Here is a 25,051-nt window from a genome sequence, read left to right as displayed (position 1 = left end):
ACATTTGTTTGTCTATCAAGCAGAGCTCTGAAAACACACACAGACAAATGAACATACACTGATGTGACATTGACCCCTCTACCCCAGCAGCTTGACACTTAGTTTTGTAGGTACTAGTTCCAGTAAGAGATACTGCTATTTACGTTCAGGCCTGTTAACACATTGTCGAAGGTATTGTGCAAAACTACAACTCTTTTTACGGTTTTGCTTAATTATTCTGAAAACTGATTATAAATTTGAGTTTAGCAGCTGAAGCTATGCACCTATACTGAACTGAAATCTAAAAAACAGCAAATATTGTATCAACAGTATTGCGATACCTTTCCTTTAGCTCCAGACTCCTGCCATTAAGAATAAAAACACATTTCAGATATCCGGAATGGACAGGTGTCGGTCGGGGTGGGACACACACACACAAGAACACACACATTAGCAAACACCCATACTTTCTCTCTCTCGCTCTCTCTCTTGCTCTCAGTCTCGTACTCTCTCTCTCAAATGTATGTTTTGGCGGACACAAGCACGCACACACACACACACACTCACAAATGTTAATAATGTCTACTCTTACAATCCACACTACTATTATCAGCTTTATCCCCTGTCGACGGTTCTTAATTTGTCTATTTTAAAGATTTCAAATTATTATCAGTCAATTGTTGAAGCTGAACAGGTTATCTCAATAAGGCATTCATTGCGCAAAAATTCAGCCTTCATTATCTCATCATGCAAAACACAAATTTAAAAAAAAAATGCATCCAATGGATATTAAAAAAAAGTTAAGTGTATTAATCTCAGCTCATTCTAGCGTTAAAGAAAATGCTAGTTTTTCGGTACCTTTCCTTTAGCTATAGATTCGTGGCCCTGTAGTTAAAAGAAAACAAATTGCAAATCAGACACTTCAAGAAAAGTCTTGTATGAAGACACTAAGATTCAAATTTGGAAGTGTTATCAATTCATCCTTCCAAATACTGAGTAATAACTGTACAACAGGTAGTATTCTGTAAGTCATGGTGTTGACCAAGATGTAAATCTAGAACAGGGAGTGGTCAATGGCCATTAACCAGAACTTTTGTGTACACTGATAAAAAAAAATTAAAAGAGAAAAATTATAAAATAAAATAAACAACCTACCTTTCTTGTTTTTTGATAATAAAATAAAATGTTACAATTTTTGTGATTCCCAAACCCTATGAACACTTGGTTAAGATCCTTCTCTCTGCAACTTGCAAGTTAATCAAAAGAAAAGAAAAACCGAAATTCACTTAAATTTGTTTGCCTTGAATCAAAATCAGCGTACTTTGAAACATGAGTAACCGAATGAGTCTAGCACCAACTGATATTTATTACAAATAAAGAAAAATGCAACCAAAATAAAATGTGTCCTCTTTCTCTAGACCAATCACGCCACCTTGTTTATTGAACAAATAATTGTTCTTGGCTGTTTTCAAATCAAATTAAAAAAATAGAAGAACTAGGCACGTTTCCTACATCTTAGTAATTACTGAAGAAAAAAAGAAAAGCACATTACCTTTCCAGATGCCTACAAATAACAACCAAACAGCATGTAAACTTCACAACACTCAACTAATTGATTACACACAATTAATACAAAGCATCCCACTATACATACACCACAATGTTCATGTCACGTTTGCTTTTTCTGTCTTTAGTAGGAATAATGTGTGTGTGTGTGGGGGGGGGGGGGGGGGGGAGATTTTAAAAACAAAGAAGAAACTACAACAGTCTCTTTACATTCTTATTTTCTACTGGTTCCATACTGAATACACGCACATTCCCAATCTAAACGGAATATAGTTTTAGTGTTTGTGACTATCTCTACATGATGCACAGCTTTAAAAGCCCCTGAGTTAGAAAATACATGTTTGATGCCCTGTATGTATTGAAACACCCTACATCTAGGCATGTGTACCAATGTGCGCATGCATGCACACATACTATCTCCCTCCCATCACTGCATCCTGCATTAGTTCACTGCAAACACTCTGCAAGACATTACAATCTGTGAACATAACAACAGGTGAAATTCACTCCTTAAACATTCAGCAGCATAAGATGTTTCTGAGGGAATGAGGGGCAAATACGAGAAAGATGTTGGCAGGTAGTAGTGGAGTGTTTAGGACAGGTGTTCGGGGGGGGGGGGGGGGGGGGGATGCAGATGGAGCGGGGCGAGAGGGGGGAGGGAGGAGGTTGGGGTGGAGGGCTGTTAGTTGAATATCTTCAGGTAGCACTGCACAAAACTCCAATCCCAACTGGTACCAACCTCAGCATCGTGACTTTGCATGATACTATTTGAACGCTGGAAGGAGCAGGCATAAGTTTTATGGGTCATTTTCATTTCGTGAAAATTACACGAACAAATTTCAACAGAATGAAACAAATTGTACACAGACAAGCTTGATGTAAAGCTGACATGAAAAAATATAAGACTGAAGCCAACACTGTCTATGAAGAAACAGCATAGCTGAACAGAATGGAGTGGCTGCATAGGAGAGAAACAGAGACACTTGTTCAGCTGCAAAAGACAACCGTTCAAGTGGAAAGACAAAAATGACAGAAAAAAGAGAAAAAAGGAAATAAAAATCAACCATTCAACCAACCACATTCGTTTCGTGTCATATAAGGAAGTGCTACATCACAAATGTTGCGTACATATCATTTCCGGTTGGCGGTGAAACGAAATTCACACCAAAAACACAAACGACTTTCGTTGATTTGGGCGATTCTACGAATCTACTTTCGTTGACTTTGTAATCATGTTTTGGTTATTTCTGTATGGAAACCTTTAATCTATTCCTGTTACCTGATCGTTATTTTAACTGTTCATATCTTAATTCCTACTTTAAGGTCTGGAGCGGACGCTAAAGTCGATCTTTCACTGCATTTCTGTAGCATACATTTGCCCAGGTTGCGCTTGGGAAAATCAAAGATGGCAGCCCGGAGCCGGTTGCCGCTTCACGACTTTCGAGTTCTATTTCTTCCCCAATATAAATAGAATACTTATATTTATAGGGCAGACCTTAATTTGTGAACTGTCTCACTTTGAACAGTTATAAATTGTACGAGTAGAGCTTCGGGTTGCAAATTAATCGCACATAACACACATAGCACATCGCGCTTCTTCTGCGAACAGAACTTCTCTGCTGGTGTCAGTCTAAACTGCGACACTTTTTAACATGCACTGTTGAGTTTCGTTGTGCGCGCGCATCCCAGCGGGTAAGAGAAAATGAGGTGGCAAAGAGAAAGTGGTGGGCTTTGTTCTTCTCTCTAAATCTAGCTAAATTCTTGGAGTTTCTGACAGTGACAGTCTCAGTGAGAGGATACAAGTGTGAAAGATTCAGCCAAAAAAAAGTATGTACCATAAGTAGTAGTGACACAATTAATATACATGACAGTAAAGGTACTGAGGTGCACAGGAATTAAAAAGAACACCGATATAGGTAAAAGTATTCTCACAACATTTAAAGGTGCAACGACAAAGTATATTTGGAAATTGAAGGTGAAAATAGTACACAGACGACAAAGAATATCTGGAAATTGACAGTGGAAATGGTACATGCACAGAGGACAGTACGTGTGCTGCTATACATTCTGAAAACTCTCTTACCCCTTTCTTTGCGTCCTTCTTCTCCGCCTCGGCTTTTTCCTTGCCTGCTTTCTTGGGAGCAGGAGAGGCGCTGCTACGGTTCAGCTGGTTCAAGGACAGTCTCAGAGCTTCTTCCCCAATGCCTGCTTTGCGCTTAGACTGAAAATTAGAGATTTTCACCATGAAACAAGACAAGAGGCGAAGCCATAAAGGCTCACGTAAGAAATCGACAAACAGTAACACAAACTCAATCACTCCGTCACACATACACACACACACACACACACACACACACACACACACACACACACACACACACAGAAAGAGCATAGGTGAAACTGTGCAAGAAAGCGAGACAGTAGATCTAGATCTGTCTGTCTGCATGTAGCCTACTTACAGGGACACGACTGCCAACTAGTCTCGGCCCGCTCAAAATAATAATGACCGAGACTTTCAGTACTTCCTTCGCGTGACGTCTAACCCTCTTACGTCATAATGTGACGTCAATGTAATGTGACGTCTTCAAATGTAAAAGTTTCTACCACAGACATACACACGCACGCACGCACATATGCACATACGCACGCACGCACAGACAGACAAAGTTACGATCGCATAGGCTACACTTACGTGAGCCAAAAAGCAAATGCATACACGACTCATCTTTGCCATGTGGACCGGGTGGCCGAGTGGTAACGCACTTGCGCTCGGAAGCGAGAGGTTGCGAGTTCGACTTTGGGTCAGGGCGTTAGCAATTTTCTCCCCCCTTTCCTAACCTAGGTGGTGGGTTCAAGTGCTAGTCTTTCGGATGAGACGAAAAACCGAGGTCCCTTCGTGTACACTACATTGGGGTGTGCACGTTAAAGATCCTACGATTGACAAAAGGGTCTTTCCTGGCAAAATTGTATAGGCATAGATAAAAATGTCCACCAAAATACCCCTGTGACTTGGAAATATAATAGGCCGTGAAAAGTAGGATATGCGCCGAAATGGCTGCGATCTGCTGGCCGATTTGAATGCGTGATGTATTGTGTAAAAAAATTCCATCTCACACGGCATAAATAAATCGCATAAAATAAAAAAATAAAAAATAAATAAGTAAATAAATCCCTGCGCTTAGAACTGTACCCACGGAATACGCGCGATATAAGCCTCATATTGATTGATTGATTGATCAGCCTTACTCACGACCCAGCTATCACCTTGTGCTTTTGATGGCTTCACAGCAAGAGAACTGATTTTTGGTCTCATACCAGACAACTTCACGATGTCTCCACACTAAAGCTTGAAAAAACGAATGACTGAAGTACTCACAAGAAAGCCTAATACAGTACAGTAAAACCTGCGAGCAAAGGACGCTCTTGGGGAGCCTTGCCACTGTCCTTTGTAGCAAGGTGTCCTTTCTTATGAATATGAATGCGCCAACATTTTTTTGGGAGAAAAAAAACCAGTCACTGATTCTTTTTTGCCACAGTGATTATTAAAACTCAAAGTTTTGAAGCCCTCAAGTTTTTTGTTTTGTTTTCTTTTTCCAAAAAAAAGGAGAGAGAGAGAGAGAGAGAGAGAGAGAGAACGAGCGAGAGAGAGAGAGAGGTGCAATCGGTTTCTTATCTGAACCAATGGGCCATTCACTGGAAGATTCTTTGATCGAGCTGTTGAAAACCACTCGAAGAGTTCTTCATTCAACTCATCAGAGGTTGTTTTTCTTCTCTTAACACATTTGCCGTCGATCTGGCACCAAAGTCCCACTGACTGAGAATTTGTGTTCGATCAGCTTTTATGTTGGAAATTTGAGTTTTTCCGCAATTCAGCTCATCAGCAACTTTTCGAACGGTCTTTATGACATCGACTCTCTCTTCTAAAGTCAATATTTTTCGTTTTGGCATGATGAGACGAAGACGAAGGATGAGACGAAGATGCATCACAGTACAGAAAGTAGAAACCCGAAATGTTTGTGAGTTCACGGCATCGACCAATGAGCGTGCACCATACAAAAATCAACTTCTTTCAAGTGCTGTCATTGGCTTACAAAATAAGCTTATCGCGCGTTCACATCGCCAGCGAGATTGTATTTGCAGAACCAAGATGGCGGACCAGCGTCTGCTAAAAGCTGTCTGCTTCAAGGGTTTGTCCGTTGTTGACAAGTAACAAACCCAATCGGGACCAAAGAAGGGTGTCCGCGTCCGCGCCTTTGAGGTGTTCGCTCTTTTAAGGTGTTTTTGAGAGTATAATGTATCCGTCCTCACTTGAATTGTCCGTTATGCTAAGGTGTCCGCCGAAATAAGGGTCCGCTAGATGCAGGTTTTACTGTACAATCGAAAATTTCAAGAGTAAATTTTCATTTGATAAATATACTTACCCAAATCTCAAAAATAGCAATTTACTTCAGTTGAGTGCTAAATCGTTGAACACGCTTCCCTGGTTACACAAAGGGTCAAGCTACTTCCCCCAAAAAACATCACGTAACCATGGTCACCAGACCACGTGATCTATGAGGGTAAGCTCCCCTTGAAGCCACGTGACACGCGGCCGCCATATTGCTCTCACTTCTTGACAAGCCTGAGCAAGCTTATAGCAGGGTAGGTGGGAGGGTATTTGGTATGAGATTTGGGTAAGTATATTTATCAAATGAAAATTTACTCTTGAAATTTTTGATTAAATTACATATTACTTACTCCAAATCTCATAAATAGCAGAATGCTACTAAAGGAGGAGGGATTACTCACCCTAGGATCTAGGAAGAGCTTGCCCGGCAACTACCACTGCTGGTAGAACGCTGCAACCGTCAGGACGGGAACCCGCCACGTCTCTCAGGTAGAAGTTCAGAAAGATGTCGTCTGACTTCCAATATGCAGCTCCAAGGACCTCGGAGAGCCGTCTGGACTTCAGGACGGCAAGTGAAGAGGCCCATGCACGAGTTTCATGCGTCCTCGCCGAAGAGAGAGGCAGGACATACTGAGTCGCCCCCCCACCTTCTTTTTGCTGCCACCACACATGATGAGGGTGGAAGCCCATTTAGCCAATGTAGACTTTGCAATGTCTTTGTCTCGGGTAGTGTTTGTGGAAATAAACAATAATTAACTTCTGATTGCTGGATCTGATGGGGTTCGTGCGAGATAAATAACCATTTAACGCACGGACAGGGCAGTTAACAAGATCAGGATCCCCAGGGGCTAAAATGTTAGACAGTGGAGGGATCGTAATAACTGGAGACTGCTGATCAGGTCTTTGATTTTTAGCCAGGAAGTCTGGTCTAAAATTAAGAGATATGGAACCATCCGATTGAATAGAAATGTCTCTTTGTAAGCCGGATAGAGCATGTACTTCGCTACCTCTTCTGGCCGTAGCTAGTAAAAGTAACATGAGTGTTTTGCGAGTTAGGTTTGGAAGCTTCGCAGAATGCAGAGGTTCAAACTCCGATGATCTAAGAAACTCAAGGATAAGGAAGAGATCCCATGCAGGGACTGGTATCTTAGACTTAAAGTCTACAATCGAGGCGCCTTTCAGCACCGAGGCTATAGCTCCGCCAAGATTGATGGTATGGCCTAACTGCTTTAGCGTAGACGAGATAGCCGACCTTCTGACCTTAAGCGAAGAAGCCGAACAACCTTGCGATGACAACCATGACAAATGGTTTGCAACTTGCATTGACCTAGGAGCCACTGGATTGACTCCGTTCAAAGCACACCAACGAGTCTAAGCGGTCCAATGAGAGGAGTATACAGATCTCGTAGAAATTCTGTGTGCCTCTTGAACCAAGGAAACAGTCATGTCCGACGCGCCAGAGTGTTTGAGTGCGTCCCTAACAACCTCCAGCCGTGTAGCTGTAGAGACTGCGGGTTTTCGTGAAGCACGCCGGTTCTGGGTTGTAGGAGCTCTCCCCTGACCAGATTTAGTGGTACTGGAGACCCCTGAGAGAGACGCAGCAGATCCGGGTACCAGTGCTGACTGGTCCACATTGGAGCTACGAGAACGAGAGAAGGGCGTTCCAGATCTGCCTTTCTGAGCACTTTTCCGAGGAGGGACGGTGGAGGGAATGCGTAGGCTGACAGGCCTGACCAGTCCAACTCCAGGGCGTTCACCGCCCATGCCTCCGGGTCCGGAAACGGTGAGACGAACAGAGGGAGTCTCTTCGAGAACCGTGTCGCAAAAAGATCGATCATCGGTTTGTCAATGTGAGCCCAAAGGCTCTGTAGGGCATGATGAGTGATGGTCCACTCCATGTGTGTGACACGTGAGGACCGGCTCAGCGCATCTGCCAGGACGTTGAGACGGCCTGGGAGATGTTTCGCGGACAACATGATTCGATGCTGCTGGCACCAGATCAGAATCTGGCAAGATCTGATCGACAGGGAGGGAGAGCGTACTCCGCCCTGATTGTTGAGATAAGCAGCTACTGTGGTATTGTCCGTGAGAATGCGGACATGTCTGCCCCGCAGATGAGGCAGCAAACTCAGGAGACCCTGAGCGACTGCCTCTAGTTCTAGGACGTTGATGGGAGCTTCTGCCTGAACAGCATTCCAGAGGCCTGAGGCCGTATGCTGTCCCAGGTGTGCACCCCATCCCGATAGGGACGCGTCTGTGCAAAGATCTGCACTGGAGGGAGGAGGGACAATGGGTACACCCTGGGTGATCCAGTCCATCTGCAGCCACTGACTGGTTGTGTGATGGAACCACCCTTGAATCGGCACCGACATCTGCCATCCTTGGGAAGCAGGATGCCAAGCCGCTGAGAGAGCTGCCTGGAAAGGGCGCTTGAGCACCCTTCCCAGAGGGACAAGCTTGGCCATGGACTCCATTTGTCCCAAAATGGATGCAAGAAGCCTCACCGGAGCTCTTTGCTGTTTATCCAGCCTTCGAATCGAATCTTGAAGCTTGGTCACTCTCCTGAGAGAAGGCCGAACTGTCCAAGCCACGGTGTCGAATCTCATGCCCAGATAGGTAAACACCTGGGCAGGGGAGAGATCCGACTTGGCCTGATTGATCGCAAATCCCATGTCTAGGGCTAGACGCAGGACGAGGTGAGTATGGGATAGGCAAAGTTCCCGAGACTGGTTCAGGATGAGCCAGTCGTCCAAGGACGCCCGAAGCCGTATGCCCTTTTGCCTGATCAGGGCACAAAGCTGTCTCACAACCATAGTAAAGATCCATGGTGCGAGCGACAGACCAAAGGGCAGGGCCCTGAACTGATAAGCTTTGTCTCCCCATCGGAAACGCAGCCACTTTCTGTCCATGTGGTGAAGGAGGATATGAAAATAAGCGTCTGTTAAAGGCACAGTAAGCCTCCCGTAAACCATCACAGAGCTCCCCGAGCGTCTAAATACAGTACAAGCATACTTCCATTTGAACGCTCACCGAACGGGAACATCCTGGCTGCTTTCTGTCGAGCGTGAGACATTTTCAAAGAATTTATTTTCGTAGACTTGTTCGTTAACAACAACGGCGCCTTGTTTTTGCGCTAGACCTAACTTTTAAAATCTAAATAATAAATTGACAGCTTGTTACACAAACATTCTTTAATCATAAAAGAATTCGTTTTTCATCAAGACAAGATCAGAACAATTCGAAGTTGTGAAAGTTTAAAAAAAAGAAAAGCCCGGAAGCAGGGTCACGCAAGGGTCGTAGCAGACGAAGGTTTATCAGTGCAAATCGCCGTTCCTCTCAACAGTCAAAAGCCATCGCAAGAGTTCTTGTGAACCACAGCCGTTGTTTCGTGCATAAAAAACGTGCTATTGTAGATAAGCTCACATCGAGTCGCATTCATGACTAACTGACGACTGCATTGTGAAAAAGGAAAACTGGATCACACGGGTTCACGATGGCTCAGGGGTAAGATAAACCACGCAAAAATAAATTCTTTGAAAATTGTTCGCTCTTTACGGAGGGCACCTAGGATGTTCTCAATTGGTGAGTGTTGAAATGAAAGGGTGTTTGTACTGTGTGTAAAAGCCTGACCGTATCTGTGATGGTTTACGGGAGGCTTACTCTGCCTTTAAGTCTATAGACGTGACCCAATCGCCTGGGCGAAGGGCGTCCCTGACCGTTGCTGGAGTTTCCATTGTGAATCTGATCTCTCTCAGAAAAGCGTTCAGGGGGGATAGGTCCAGAACTGGACGCCACCCCCCTGATGCCTTGGGGACCACGAAAATCCGACCATAAAAGCCCGGGGAGGAATGATCGATCACTTCTTCCACGGCTTGTTTCTGCAATAGCGCCAGAATCTCGGCGTTGATAACCGTGACCGATTCTTTGTTGGCAGGAAAAGAAAACTGGGGTAGAACTCTGGTAAGAGGTGCTTTGCCCTCTCGCCAGAGCAGCCGGAACCCCGATCTGATTATCCCTACGATCCATTGACTGGGTACATTCTGTATCCAGCAACAGAGAGCCCGAGACAGGCCGCCCGCCACCACAGGGATGGAGGCTGTAGGGATAAGCTGATCGGTGATGCATCATTGGGGGTTGGGCTTGCGCCCAGACCCCTGAGACTTGCCAAAGGAAGGCTTCTTATTAGGATAAGGAGCGCTCCTTCCGCGGCCTCTAGCAGGACCAGAATGTTGTTTGGAACCACCTTTAGCCAAAGAGGCCATGGGGGCAGACGAACCGGATTGTTTGGTATAAAGTTGACTAGCCGAGCGTTGCGTAAACTTCGCAAACTCCAAGTCTTTCGCTTCTTGTGTCTCCTTGTGCAGTGCATCAAGAGACAAAGGACCCAGTAGAGCATCCTCTGTAAACGGAGAGGTGCGCAGAGAGTCAATCGTTCTACGATCATGCAGCCGAGACTCCGAGAGGAAATTATCTCTCCGGGTAAAGACTGTGTGAGCGTAGAGCCTGGCCGAGGACGACATTTGTTGTGCTGACACCTTCGCCAGCGCAGACAAAAGAGAGGCCACATCCTGCTCGCTTGCGTCGTTTCTGAACTCAAAAGGTTCAAGCGAAGAGGTAAGCGAACGAGACAGAGATCGCAACAAAGTCTCAGAGAGACGCAAGTTCCAGCAATGACCTTCCTGCTTCCTCCAATCCAAGCAGAGCGGATTCGGGGTAAGCAAAGGTCCTATCCTTTTTGAAAGGATCAAACCGAAGATCCTCAATCGCCGGAGTCACCGGAAGTGGTGCTCTTGGCAATGCAAAAGTCTGAATCAAACCGCGAGAGTTGTGCCTTAAAACCAATTTCTTGTGAGAAGAGTGGTGAAACACAGAGGCCTGTTGTTCCGTGGCAAGCCATGGCTCCGCTGAAGAAGGAGCTGGACCATGCGCCACAAGCAAAGGAACTGGCCGAAGAGGCATGCTACTACCCGGAGGTGGGTTAGCAGCTAACACCTTTGCCATCTCGTAGGCTACCGACGGGGATTCGCAAAATCGAAAACCCGGGGAAGCAGGCTGCGATGGCATGAAATCATCGATCGCTGTCTTCGGTGGAGCGGTAGCATCGACTGCTGCAACCACTCCCTCCGGAAAATATCTCGAAGTCACCTCCGCTGCCAAAGCGATGGAAAGGTGAAACTTCGCCGGTAACCGGAAACTTTCTTCATCCGGAATGGAAGTAGCACTTCCGTAAACCGAAGAAGCATCCTGCGCGACGGCGCAGTCTTCCGGTAGGAAACCGCGTGCAGTACGGCAAGCGTCACTGTCAACGGTAACCGGAAAAAAGTCAGGGCGTCCACCGGAAGTGTAAGCCTCTCCTGACATCTGGTCAATGTCGTCTTCATGTTCCGCAAGCGGAAGTGAAGATGCCTGTGCAGCCGAAGAAACGTGAGGAACTTCACGATCTCGACACACTCCCTGTGGGATGGCACAAGTAACGCCCTCGAGACGGAAGGAAATTCCCGCTGTTGGACGCACTTGAGAGTCACGTTCGCCACCCACTGCCGCGGAACGGCAGCTGGCTACTTGTGCTCGACCAGTCATACCTTGTCGGTTAGGGAAACCGGAAGACAGGTCCTTGCACGGAAACAGCAACTCGTCAAGACCAGAAGTCGGAGAGCCATCTAGAACGTCGGCCGACGTAACAGTGGCAGAAGGAAGTCGCATACTTGACAACGACTCAACACCGACAACCCTAGAGGGAAGTTTGGAAGAAAGGAGACTGGCAGCTCGCCGTTCCTCCACAAAAATGTCCTTCAACTGACCCGCAAAAGTCTGAAAAATGTCTAACATCTGCTCTTTGTCTAAAGGAGCGTTGCTAGCGGAAATTCTGTTAAGTTCAGGAGGTGGAGAAACCACCGGTGAAAGTAGGCGGATCAATGACTACGTTAAATGTAGCAGAAGTGGCTGGGTCAACAACCTGCACAGTAGGCTTAGATTTAGGTTTCTTCGCCGACCGCTTAGAAGGTGTATCAGGCTCCACGTGCGTAGAGCTACGCTTCTTTGCGTCTTTATCAGACATGTTGACCACTGGAAAAGTTCTAGAAATACAAGTTCTAAAACCGAAAATTCCCTAACCAAAAACGAAAGCAGGAAAGATCTCACCCGTGAGTAAGGACGAAGAGAAAACCAGGGAAAAATTCAGCCAACCAAGGCTGAAAAGGGCAACAAAAGCCCGGAGCGTGAGTCCAAGTACGTCTGAGCAGCTCAGGCGTCGGAAGAGAAGTGAGAGCAATATGGCGGCCGCGTGTCACGTGGCTTCAAGGGGAGCTTACCCTCATAGATCACGTGGTCTGGTGACCATGGTTACGTGATTTTTTGGGGGGGATTAGCTTCCCTTTGTGTAACCAGGGAAGCGTGTTCAACGTTTTAGCACTCAACTGAAGTAAATTGCTATTTATGAGATTTGGAGAAAGTAATATGTAAGTTAATCTCCTTTTAAAAGATTGGCAAAAATCTGAGAAAATTAGGGCAAAAGAGAGGCACTTTTAAATGCAGATAACGATTCACAGGTCAGGAACAGAAAATTCGATACAAGGGGATCCTTAACGTCCTCACAGGAAATTTTCCTTTTAGGGACATGATCGAGTTGATGATACGCTAAGAAAATTTGAGCAAGCAGTGTCTTAAAAAGGTGGAGGGGGTGGAGATGTGGGGGCTGGGGAAGGGATCTTAAAATGGGGGTAAGGGGCGTCATAAAACGGGCGCTCTACTGTATGTGCAATCGCGGCCTTCAGCTTACCTTCTCGTGTAAAAGGTGATCAGTGTAAGGAAGCACTTTGAAGGCACCTCGGATTCGCTTGACTGAAAACGTAAAAACCATTATGATATTATGATATGCACAAACACATTATAAGTATTGATATCAGTGCTCAGATTCTCCACAAATCACACATAACTAAAGCTCTCACACCAACAGTGCTGAGAACAGGCAGTTTGACACCTCTTGACACTCTACCAGCCTTCCTGCTTTTGTTTTATGTTAGGCTACCCCACCCTTCCCATCCCAGTCCATACAGACTAATAGTAATAGGAATACAGTGGAACCCCCCTTTTAAGACCCCCCCAATTTAAGACTTCCTCCTTTTTAAGATGTTTTGTTCATAACCTCTGTAAATTTACTTCCATTTTGAGACTCCCTCCATTTTAAGACCTGATTTTCTCAGATTTTTGAAGGTCGTTAAAGGGGTTCCACTGCATACCATCTCGTTTTTCCAAACTTTCCAAAAGTAAAAAGAGTTGTAGTTTTACCTCCAGGGTAGAGGAGAGGTGCGAGATTGAGGAAAGCCACTCCATGGTAACTGATCGTTCCCTCCTCATCCTGGGAAGGAAGAAAAATTATATTACATATGGAATTCACAACATCAGCATCGTCCTCATTATATTTTCCTTAAAATGTTCATCAAATTTAACAGAATAAAACTACAAATATATTCTGCGCCATGTCTACAAGTTATGAGAAAAAGATGAATGACTCAGTGTTTAAATCCTACAGATCAGACATAGCATCTTTCTCACAGATGTGCTTTGTTGAAAGGCATACCAATGTACTAATGTCAATGAATTTATCAATACACTGGAATTAAAAGGCTAAAATGATGCATACAAAAGTTGAAGTAATGTGGTTTTCAATTATCTTTGGAAGAAGGGCATCAACATTTTCAATCAATCAGTATTACTTCTTAGGTCAGGAACATGTCGTTCGCCTCTCTTCAGATGATGACACCAGTCTAATAAGTACAGTGGACCCCCCCTATAAGACCCCCAATTTAAGACTCCCTCCCTTTTAAGACCCTGTATTCTCAGACTTTCTGTTCATAACCTCTGTAAATTTACCCCCATTTTAAGACTCCCTCCTTTTTAAGACCTGATTTTCTCAGAGTTATGAAGGTCTTAAAAGGGGGGTTCCACTGTATTACAAGCACTAAACAAGATGAAAACAAAGCACTCAAAATAGTTCCCAGTTCATGAAGCTTTTTTTTTTTCAAATGTCCACCCCTTGACCCATACCAATTACCATCTGCTGATAATATCTTGCCATAATTTTGTTTGAAAATAAATACAATTTTTGAAATGGGTAGAGATGGGTATGCACAAGGAAATAACAACAATACTCAGACAAGCAAGAGAAACAAAGTATGATATGACAAATAAGCTGATGAAAAGAGAACCTGGCAGAAACACCATACGCGCATCAAATGTAAACTGTATCCCCATTTCCTTATCTCTTATCCCCCCTCACCCTCCCCACCCCCTTTTCTTAACATTAGTTTGCTGCTAGCTATTACTCTTATCAATGAATTATTATCCAAACTAGTTTCTGCTCTACTTTGTGAAATGAACACAACAAAAATCAACAACACAACATTTTTGTGCACACAAAAAGTCATTCAAACTTTCAACTAAACACAAAAGAAACAAATATCAAACTGGGAAATCATCCTTGGGGAATCATGCAGTAAGACAACAGACATCTAGGGGGGAGAAAAAAAAATATCTACAAAGCACTCAGATGATATATGTACAGAGAAAGAACACAAAAAGTAACGGCATAGAAAAGTAACACCCTTAATGAAAAACTATTGCATACTGGAAAAGGAAATTAGTGCAAGCAGGAACAGCATGACATTTCAGCATGCTGGTTTCAGGTCAAATACACGGGCATTTCACACCAGAAAGAGAACACTGAAAGAAAAAAACAGTGCATGACAGCTGTTGGCAGCTTTACGTACGTAGCCCTGGAACAAAAAAGAAGAAACTGGGCAGTTCAAAGACGGCTGTTCAATTCATTTTTCATGTTCATATACTTTACCATTTCTTTTTCATACCACTCTCATCTTCAAAAAGGTTAGTATTCTTGAAGGAGGTTGGGATCAAATAAACTTTCTCAAAGGTCAATGAAGAAAAAGGGAATTTAGCAAAGTGCTTTTGGGTTGGTTGGTTTTTATATTTCGTCAAGTTTTGACTAAATGTTTTAACATAGACGGGGAATCGAGACGAGGGTGGTGGTGTATGTGTGTGCATGTGTGTAGAGCGATTCAGAGAAAACCACTGGACCGATCTTCATGAAATTTCACATGAGAGTTCCTGGGTATGATATCCCCAGACATTTTTTTTTATTTTTTCAATAAATTGTCTTTGATGACGTCATATCCGCCTTTTTGTGAAAGTTGAGGCAGCACTGTCACGCCCTTATTTTTTAATCCAATTGATTGAAAGTTCGGTCAAGCAATCTTCCACGAAGTCCGGATTACAGGATTGAATTTCAACTTGGCAGCGTAAAAATTTGTTAATTAGTTTGCTCGTTAAAGTTGTCATTAAAATCGATTTTTCACTAACAGATTAAAAATGATTGAATCGTATTCCTCAATTTCTCCTGAATTCAAAAATATATACATATGTCATGTTTACTCCAAAAATGTGCTCAGAATGACAGAAAATATGTTAAGTAAGTACTGCGTTCGCACGCTCCGTGGAGACGAGCGTGACCCGCCTTGGTCTTTGGCTGTGGTTAGTCGAGACTATCTTAATATAGTCTTGGCGATGACTGTTTTTTTTAGTGTTAATCTGTTACTTTGATGCCGACAGCTTTACTAAATGTTTTTATATCTCTTCACGGTGCGACTTGCTTTTTTTATAAAGAAAACCGAATAGGTTGAAAAATAAGCATCAAATCAAAAAACAGAAAAAGCCTGCAAAGAAACCGGGTTTTTATAAGGGTTAGTATCAGTTATGAGGAACAAACAGACAAAAACAAAACAACTAACTGAGTGGAACACAACTAACTAGCTAACGTGAGTTTTGGGGGAGAAGGTATTCACAACCTGCAGCATTTGGTTGCATGTTGCAAGTGTTTTTTTTAAAGCAAAACTGACAAGCAGCATATCATGATGCTGCTGTTTATATTTACTTTACCTTCAATTTACTGGTGAGCTATATCATTGGGGGACAAAAATTCATACGGTTCTTGTTATTTTCATTACTTACACTCTAGACAAACAGGTGCATCTGATACTGTCCAAAATCATCAGTCACACGCCCATAACTAATCCCTCTTTCTCCCCAGAAGTCAGAGAGTTCAGTGAAGTATATTTCGCTTAAGGTTAGGAAACCCCATGGATTTCGCGCAAAATTGCCGTTTTTTGTGTTTGCGCTACACACTAGAATATAAACCAATTTACACAAAACTTGCACGGTACATACTTGAATTGTTAAGGAATGCAGGGTGCAAATTTTGTTATGATATCTGCAGAAACAATTTCATAACATCTGATTTTTAGGACCAAGTGTTGTGGCGTCAACGTTAATGGTCGGAGTAGCGTCACACACATTGTGATCAAAACTATTCCTCCGATTGTCACCACATTTGGCTGAAGTGTCAAAAAAAGACTCCTCTGCGTTTTGTTCCTCCAGCTTTTTGACAAATGCACAAAAAGGTTGTTTTTGACCAGGCCAAACAAGTACCAAAAAGAAAAACCGTAACAAAAATGAAAACTTTCTTCAGGTAAAGCATGAAAATTCTCTTTGTTGAAAGTTTGCTCATCTTTATTTCCCTTTGATGCGAATGGCAGATCTGCGGTCAATATGTCAATATGTTCATGCTAAATTCTGTTCAATAATTCTATTTCTTTCGTTAAATTCTTCAAAAATCAAAAGTAATAAAGAGTCTTCTAAGTGCAAAGAATGCTGTCAAAAAAAGCTAGTTCCACTGATAATGTCTATCTGAACAAATCTCTCTCCAAATTTTCTCTGTACTAAGGTAGATACACACCCTTGTCATCTGTTTTCAAATAAAAGAAAACGAGAATAAAATCAGCACAAAACAGACATGACATATGAACAAAAACATGCACTCCAATAATAGTTATCAAATAAAAATGTGCATAAATGTATACAAGCAAAACTGTACAGTACAAGTGAATACAGATGATGAAAGATACACAAAAATTGCAAATAAATAATGAAAGCCCCCCCAAAGTGTGCTTTCAAGTCTTGATTATATGCACAAAAGGTGACAATTATAATACATGAAATGGTGAAGACAAAAAAATATTAGCAAACAACACTGTAAATTGTATTGTGCTGTATTATATTATGTGACTGTGTGCATACCTTCAGTATGCGACTACAGTGCAAGACCACATCATGTGCACAATTCTGCAAGCTGATCAGTCAGAAAACAGGGGAGTTTACAGTCTGCTGTGAACAACAGTTTTTTTGTTTTGTTTTTTGTGTGTGCAGGACTAGCATTTAGCATTCTCAACACAAACAGAAGAGCGCAGGTACCAGGAAGGTTGTAAAGTTCGCTGACAGCAAATATGCTTTTTTTGAAAGTGTTACCTTTTTGCCTTTGCCACCAGCAGGCTGAGGAAATCGGAAAATCTCAATAGGCCAGTAGCGAGTTTTTGCAACTGAGTCTTGGAATCTGAAATCATAAAAAATAAAGCTGCTATCTTCCATTCAATGTGCAAACAAGATTTACATCAATAACAATGGCAGCTTTTTCAAAGGAAATTTATGTCACAAAGGAGAGGGTAGGACCTTGCCTTCGTTTGGTAGCAGACGAACTTTCGGTTGCGGGCACAGGAAGTACTATAATAGAACAAGGCATGATGGACTTGATGTTCTATCACTTCCGTCCAAACTATTTCTAGTCGAACAGCCGAGAAATTTTTGCTGTCGCATTTTCGAGGAGTTCAGTACCGCCTTGGAATGGATAACTGTGACCAAAAAAGGGGTAAAAAACATAACTCACATACTAGATGATTTTTTCTTGGTTAACGCCACCGAACATAAATGTAGGCAAGATCTGCTCTCCCTCTTGGGACTCTGCCATACTTTGGGCGTACCGATTGCACAAGACAAAACATTCACCCCTGCGACGGTGATGACCTTCGTAGGTTATGAAATAGATAGCCAAACATCAGAGGTTCGATTACCGGAGGAAAAACTGGTCAAATGTAAGCAAGCCATTTCATCGCTCATGTCAGCTAGCAAGACAACACTTCGCGAGCTACAGTCAGTGATAGGTCTATTGAGTTTTGCTTGTGGAGTCGTGATCCCTGGTAGGGCATTTCTGCGTAGACTCATCGACTTGACCGTTGGAGTCAGAAAACCATTTCACCGCATACGGCTTACGACAGAAGCTAAATCTGACTTACAAGTGTGGCTAGATTTCCTAGACCTGTACAATGGAAAAAATCTCTTTTTGTCCGAAATGTTTTTGTCACCTAAGACTCGGCACCTGTATACAGACGCTGCGCAAGGTTTTGGCTTTGCTGCTGTTTTAGGATCTCACTGGTTTTGGGGTAAATGGACAGATTGGTGGTCGGCACAAAACATTACTCTGTTAGAGTTGGTCCCGATAGTGCTGGCTTTGGAGACGTGGGGGGAATTGTTCCGCAACCAATGCGTGGTATTGCATACCGATAATTTAGCTCTGGTATGGGTAATCAACAAACTGTCTTCCAAAGAAAAGCAAGTAATGAAGCTAATTAGACGTCTGGTAGGCACATCGCTGTCTTTCAATATAGTATGTACGGCAGAACATGTTCCTGGCATTCAGAATGAGTTAGCTGATTCGCTTTCTCGATTACAGGTGGACAAATTCCATTTGCTTCATCCGCAGGCAGATCCACTCCCATCCAGGTTCCCAGATCTGCCGGCAACGCTAGACTGATGGCGACAGCTTACAGCCTGCTAGGGCAAGCGTTGGGCTCGTCGTCAATTACCGCATATAAGAGAGCTTGGGAGTTATTCCGCACGTTCCTAGCAGAGAGCAAAGTACAGTCAGCCTTCCCAGTAAGCGAGCATACAGTTTTCCTTTTCGTGGCATATCTACAAGATAGGGCATATGCGGCATCAACCATTGCTTCCTTCATGTCTGCAATAGGATACGTACATAAGCTTGCTAACCTTCCTGATCCGTCAGCTTCCTTTTTAGTCCGTAAGACGGTGCAATCGGCTAGGAAGTTGAACCCCGCGGTTGATAGTCGACTTCCAATCACAGAAGACATACTTCATCGCTTGCTCATCACGACAAGGCAATCGATTCAGAATAGTTACCATCGGTCGTTGTATTTGTCAATGTTTGCTTTGGCGTATCATGCCTTTCTAAGGGTAGGCGAAATCACTATGTCTGCACATAACTTAGCCCTTTCTGACATATTGTTGGAGAGCAAGAACATAACTATCACATTCAGGTCAGCTAAACATGCTGCAGGGAGACAGCATAAAAGTTCGGTGCGTGCATGCAAGGATCCTACCTTATGTCCCGTTGCGACGCTGAAGGATTATGTTCATGGTAGAGGCAGCACACCCGGCCCTCTTTATCTCACAGAAGGCCATGCAGTATCAAGAAGAGAGTTTGTTTCCACTCTAAAAGCAATGCTGACAATAGCAGGTATTCCCGCAGACCGGTTTAATTCCCATAGTTTCAGGATTGGAGCAGCTACCACATGTGTGATGAAAGGAGCATCAGACGCGCAGATTCGCGAACTCGGTCGATGGCATTCAGATGCTTTTAGAAAGTACATACGCGTGCAAAACCCATTACAAGGGAGGTAATATGGTCCCCTTCCATCCTGTCTCAGATCAGCAGCTACTTCTTGCCAGGGAGGTCGACCTTGGTACTGAACAGGCTGAGCTGAAAATACTTTCATGATGGTGAGGAGGTTGGCCTCACCACTCATGCAGCTTATTCACCCTAAAACTAGAGGGAGACTACTTCATGGGGTTGCTGTTGAACCTGGCTAGGTCCCACAGTCGTGGCGGTCAACCCCAAACTTTTGTGCGGGTTATGTTATGTAATACTTTTGCTAAGGCATGGCTCAGGCTTGAGCCAATGCTGGATTGCATAAATTTTGTAAAAAAGGTTGTCATTGAATGTTAGTGCTCAACAGCACAGGTATGTTTTTTATAATGTTGTGTTTTTATTTGCTGCAAGGTTGCATTGAATGTTAGTGCTCAACAGCACAGGTATGTTTTTTATAATGTTGTGTTTTTATTTGCTGCAAGGGTGGTCCCGCATACAGATTACAAGATGTACATTTTTTGCAATATCAAAGTCTGTGTAGCGGGACCACCCCTATTTTAATACAACTGGCACTTTAAAAAATTTTAAAGTTGCCCTTCATCAATCTAACCTTGTGTCCTCTGAGTTTGTGCATAAATGGTTTTGTGTGAGCGCGCGAGCATAAAGGAAATTTATGTCACAAAGGAGAGGGTAGGACCTTGCCTTCGTTTGGTAGCAGACGAACTTTCGGTTGCGGGCACAGGAAGTACTATAATAGAACAAGGCATGATGGACTTGATGTTCTATCACTTCCGTCCAAACTATTTCTAGTCGAACAGCCGAGAAATTTTTGCTGACCCTCCATCCTCCCCATGTTCTTTCCACCGCGTAAGGTTGGATTTATCTGGTATTACCCTAGTCATTTTCATTTTGGCGGTCAACCCCAAACTTTTGTGCGGGTTATGTTATGTAATACTTTTGCTAAGGCATGGCTCAGGCTTGAGCCAATGCTGGATTGCATAAATTTTGTAAAAAAGGTTGTCATTGAATGTTAGTGCTCAACAGCACAGGTATGTTTTTTATAATGTTGTGTTTTTATTTGCTGCAAGGTTGCATTGAATGTTAGTGCTCAACAGCACAGGTATGTTTTTTATAATGTTGTGTTTTTATTTGCTGCAAGGGTGGTCCCGCATACAGATTACAAGATGTACATTTTTTGCAATATCAAAGTCTGTGTAGCGGGACCACCCCTATTTTAATACAACTGGCACTTTAAAAAATTTTAAAGTTGCCCTTCATCAATCTAACCTTGTGTCCTCTGAGTTTGTGCATAAATGGTTTTGTGTGAGCGCGCGAGCATAAATATGATTATAAAGGAAATGCAGGACACAGATCATGTCTAACAGTTTAAAAAAATCATTATAAACTTGCATATACAGCATAACAACAAAACGGATACCTGTAACAATCCAAATGTTTACTCAAAGTACGTCTAGTATGTTGGCAAAACTTTCTGAATGTTTCAAAGCAATCCACCGAGTCACTACTAAAATACTGACCCCTTCACCGCAGCATTCTCCAGGTAGCAACGTCGCTCCGTGTTCCACGTGATTCTCATCTTCTCCGACTCCGACAGATGACGGTGATCCCTGTCCCCTTTGTCCTTGAAGTCTCCGTCCTCATCCTCTACCGGGTCTGACGCGATGACACTGGAAGAGGAATGGAGACAAATAATAAAGTTTAACATGTATTTCTGAAAGTTCCATCCATCTTCCGACATCAAAGAGTTTCAAACAAATTTGAAAAGCAGATTTCAGACTTACATGTTTCAAATAACGCAACTGAGCAGCTTAGATCAATCTTCAAACACCTTCTTTTCTTTCTGCGTTCACGGGCTGATACTCCCATGTACACTCATGTTTTCTTCAACGAGGAGGTTTTCAAGTGTATGGCCGTTTTTACCCCACCATTTAGGCAGCCATACGCCAATTTTGGGGGACTTCAAACAACTAACAGCAGTTACTTATGCTATAACTCTCACAATGTGTATTCAAATGCAAAAAGAACTGCTGGAACTATCATGATGGTTGCAGCAAGCAGCCCATGCCATTTCCCTGTGAGCTGTTCGGTTTACCTTTGACAGTACAGCCCGATTTCCGCAACCTCTCAGCACATTTTCTTTCTCATAGATTGCAATTCCAGCCTATACTTTGACCACAAGACTTAAGGAAGAAGCACACAATAACCTGTCGGGGATGAAGATGGAGTTGCCCACAGCGGACCCAGGGACGGCCCATTTCTTCTGTTTGTTGGGCAGCTCCTTGTCAGCGCCAAGCTTCAGCTGGCCGCCTGGGAACACCACCAGCATCTCCTTCTGTTCAAACACACAACATACTGCTGTCAGCTATACAGTCGATCATTCTCTCTACTGTTTGATGACAAATGAAACCAACCCGCTTAAAGATAACCATCAAAATCAAAGCAGGTTTAAATACACGAGATGCTTTGCTATGAGCAACCAGCCTTCATCAAAAATATTAATTTTCTGTTCAAATTCACCCAAAGTAATCGCTTTTTTTACTGCCCCAAAACAGGTATCATCGTTCTGCAGAAGGTGTACAGCAACCTGAAGAAATCACGAAAGAAAAGACTTCAAAACTGAACCACAGAAATGATAATACAGTCTCATGTGCTTGATGTAAAGCCCGTTTTGTGAGTTTATAGTAATAGACCTTTATGTGCGTAATGATATCAATGTTTACTGTTAATTTACATATGCGTCATTGGGCTTTCACATTTGTTCCAAATTCGATGAAATGAAGTGCTAGCTGTGTGAATTGTTGAGAATGCATGTCTTCACACATATAAAACATGTTCACAAACTTTCTTTATGAAAACTTCATAGAGAAATTAGCAGGTTATAACCTGATATCGTATAAGGAGCACACAAAACAGTGACATCCAATTTACTCTGGCACCGCTACTTTGCACAGATAGTTATGTGCAAGATTTATAACAGGGAATCTTAACAATAATTTTGGCATACCATTACCCAAAAGCAACACAAGACAAAAAGAAAGAACGAAAGAAAGACACACACACTCCATAACCAACTGCATAGCTGAGATACCAGTACATGTAACAACGTTCTTTTACATTTTTCTTTCCCTTTAATGACATTTTTTCTCTGTGAAGATTTCTGACCTAATGTGCATGCTCAAGAAAATGAGGAAAATTCATTCATAAACAAATCCAAAGACTGGTGGAATTAAATTCATTTGCAACAAAACCTTATTGTTGCTTCTTGTTGTGTTATTCTTCTTTCATTACTGCATATTATCATGCAATTCATTTTTGAAAACTATAACTGTACTGCACAGTGGGCATATGCTAATATCATATTTTGCTTCATTCAGAAAGAAAAGGAGAAAAGAGGGGTTCTCTCAGCATAGTTTGTATGGTTTTCTTTCAATAATCATCTCAAACTTGAGCCTGATAGTTATGTATCAACATGACCTAGTTAAAAAACACACCCACAAAAGCAAGTTATCAGAGAAAACAGGGCATGGCCAGGTAAGAGTAACTAAAAACATGCTCCTAGCACAGTAGCAGGGATAGAATAAATCTACAAGATTTAAATGATGTAATCAAGACATCATCACAATTCTGGTTCATGCTCTCATACGAACATAGGCAAGAATTTTCTTGTAATATTGCAATAGTAGAACACAGTTAATGCACTCAAAACATTCTTTTGATCAATATATTCCAAGGACTGAGCAGATCATGCAGTATAATTTTCAGCAGAAAGCAACCGCGAAAATGTGTAAAGCATGAATGCCGCGTATATTGTATTGTAGAAAACAGGATAAGCTGAGCTAAACCTTCAGGCTATGACACAAGATTCAGTCCGATTTACGATGTGATGGTTCAAGCGACAAAAAGAAAAACAATCTGATTTTTTGTTTTCCATCCACAAATGTGAGAGCAAATCCATAGCACAGATGAAAGATGCACTTCTGGATTACAATGTGAATCTTCAAGCAAGGAAAGTATGACAAGCTTTCTTCAACCGCAAACATTATGAAGCAACAACCAACCTATGCAAAATGTAAATGTCTTCAGTCAAATAAGCACCTCAAGCGATATAATACATGCACACTTCAAATCAATAGTTTATAGGTTTCAAAATCCTACAGGCACCCGTTATTATATACATGTGAAACCAAATCAAGCAGCTACAGTAGTCTTAACTTGCCTTCTCTGTGGGATCCTGAAATCAAGCAACCTCATTTTTTTACTTGCACCGCGATCGCTTCTCATACAAGCTCTGTTCATTTTCAGAATGGACAGGAAAAGTATTGGTCACTTTGCGCACTTTACAATTTTGGCTAATCCCTCAAGCATACAACTATATGCACTAATAATGTCGACAAGAACACAGACAATGACATGGTTTGGCTAGAATTGTTTTCTTCTAAATGTAGTGAAAGTCTGCATAAAAGCACTAAGATAAAGGATAATAGGAAGTGAGCTCATTTTAATCTCAGAGTTTTGACCAGAGACGTTTTCCTAGAAGTTATAGAAGCATACAGATATAAAAGACAAGGAATCGAGAGTGGGTAAATGAGATTTAGTTAGAATGACATTCATATTTCAACTTAAAAATGGATTATGGATCTGCAAAACTAATTAATTCACATATTTATATATAGACACTGCAGGAGCTAATGCCTCATTAAAAAAGCATGCAGCTGACACTTCCTCTTAAAGGAGAAGCAGCTCATACTGCCTCAATACACAAGAAAGCAATGTTTCCTGCCAAGGCTAATCAACAGCAAACTGGGCATACTAACACCACAGATGGGTTGAAAATAGCAAACAATGGAGATAACTTAACCCAACATCTGGAAAATTCAATAATCCAAATAAAATGTCAGTCACCACAGAACAGTGCAGGCTTTTTACATGGGCTAACAGCATCCAGCTACTTGAGCATGTACCAAACACATACAGCCCGACTGCTTTCTCTAAACAATGGGAATGACTGGCTCAATTACTTTCTCTAAACAATGGGAATGACTGGCTCAATTACTTTCTCTAAACAATGGGAATGACTGGCTCAATTACTTTCTCTAAACAATGGGAATGACTGGCTCAATTACTTTTTCTAAACAATGGGAATGACTGGCTCAATTACTTTCCCAACTGACAGCCCTGTCAATCTGCCGCATTAATTCATCAAAAATGTCCCAACGACACACAAGAAACAGCCAGGCTGTTGGATTTGGGTACATGTCCAAGCTAGCTTTCACCGCAAAAAACCTGGACAGATCTTGTGACCGACATGATCAATAACACCGGAAGGTGTGAATGAAAAATATCTGATCTAAAAAATAAAAATAAATTTAAATTAAAACAAGAAGAGCAAACGCTCGATCGAGTCACTTTCGCAGTTCTGAATATTATATGAGGCATCAGATGGACAGGAAGAAATTGCTATTCACAACACAATGAGTCACGTTCACATAAAATTTGAGCCCGGTCACTTTTATAGTTTCCGAGAAAAG

At 42.5% G+C, this 25,051-nt stretch overlaps 1 protein-coding gene across 10 annotated transcripts in view; it reads right to left on the bottom strand.

Annotated features, from left to right (window-relative positions):
• LOC138953836 (cilia- and flagella-associated protein 70-like) overlaps positions 1-25,051 on the bottom strand; it is an 85,940-nt gene that overhangs the window by 45,810 nt on the left and 15,079 nt on the right. For 6 of the 10 annotated variants that reach the window (XM_070325786.1, XM_070325787.1, XM_070325788.1 and 3 more), the window contains exons 8-17: positions 23,740-23,754; positions 21,728-21,855; positions 21,041-21,190; positions 17,309-17,393; positions 15,884-15,901; positions 13,220-13,289; positions 12,711-12,772; positions 3,629-3,766; positions 838-864; positions 321-341 (exon numbers count right to left, since the gene is read on the bottom strand). In XM_070325786.1, the coding sequence (XP_070181887.1) occupies positions 321-341; positions 838-864; positions 3,629-3,766; positions 12,711-12,772; positions 13,220-13,289; positions 15,884-15,901; positions 17,309-17,393; positions 21,041-21,190; positions 21,728-21,855; positions 23,740-23,754 (714 nt within the window). Of the gene's footprint in view, positions 1-320; positions 342-837; positions 865-1,531; positions 1,544-3,628; positions 3,767-12,710; positions 12,773-13,219; positions 13,290-15,883; positions 15,902-17,308; positions 17,394-21,040; positions 21,191-21,727; positions 21,856-23,739; positions 23,755-25,051 lie in introns of all 10 variants that reach the window. The other 4 variants (XM_070325783.1, XM_070325784.1, XM_070325785.1 and 1 more) reach the window with 2 other exon arrangements.

The sequence above is a fragment of the Littorina saxatilis genome, linkage group LG17 (assembly GCF_037325665.1).
Source record: "Littorina saxatilis isolate snail1 linkage group LG17, US_GU_Lsax_2.0, whole genome shotgun sequence".
Taxonomy (NCBI): Eukaryota; Metazoa; Mollusca; class Gastropoda; order Littorinimorpha; family Littorinidae; genus Littorina; species Littorina saxatilis.
Note: the sequence above shows the minus strand (reverse complement) of the source record. Positions and strands in the feature narration are given on the sequence as shown.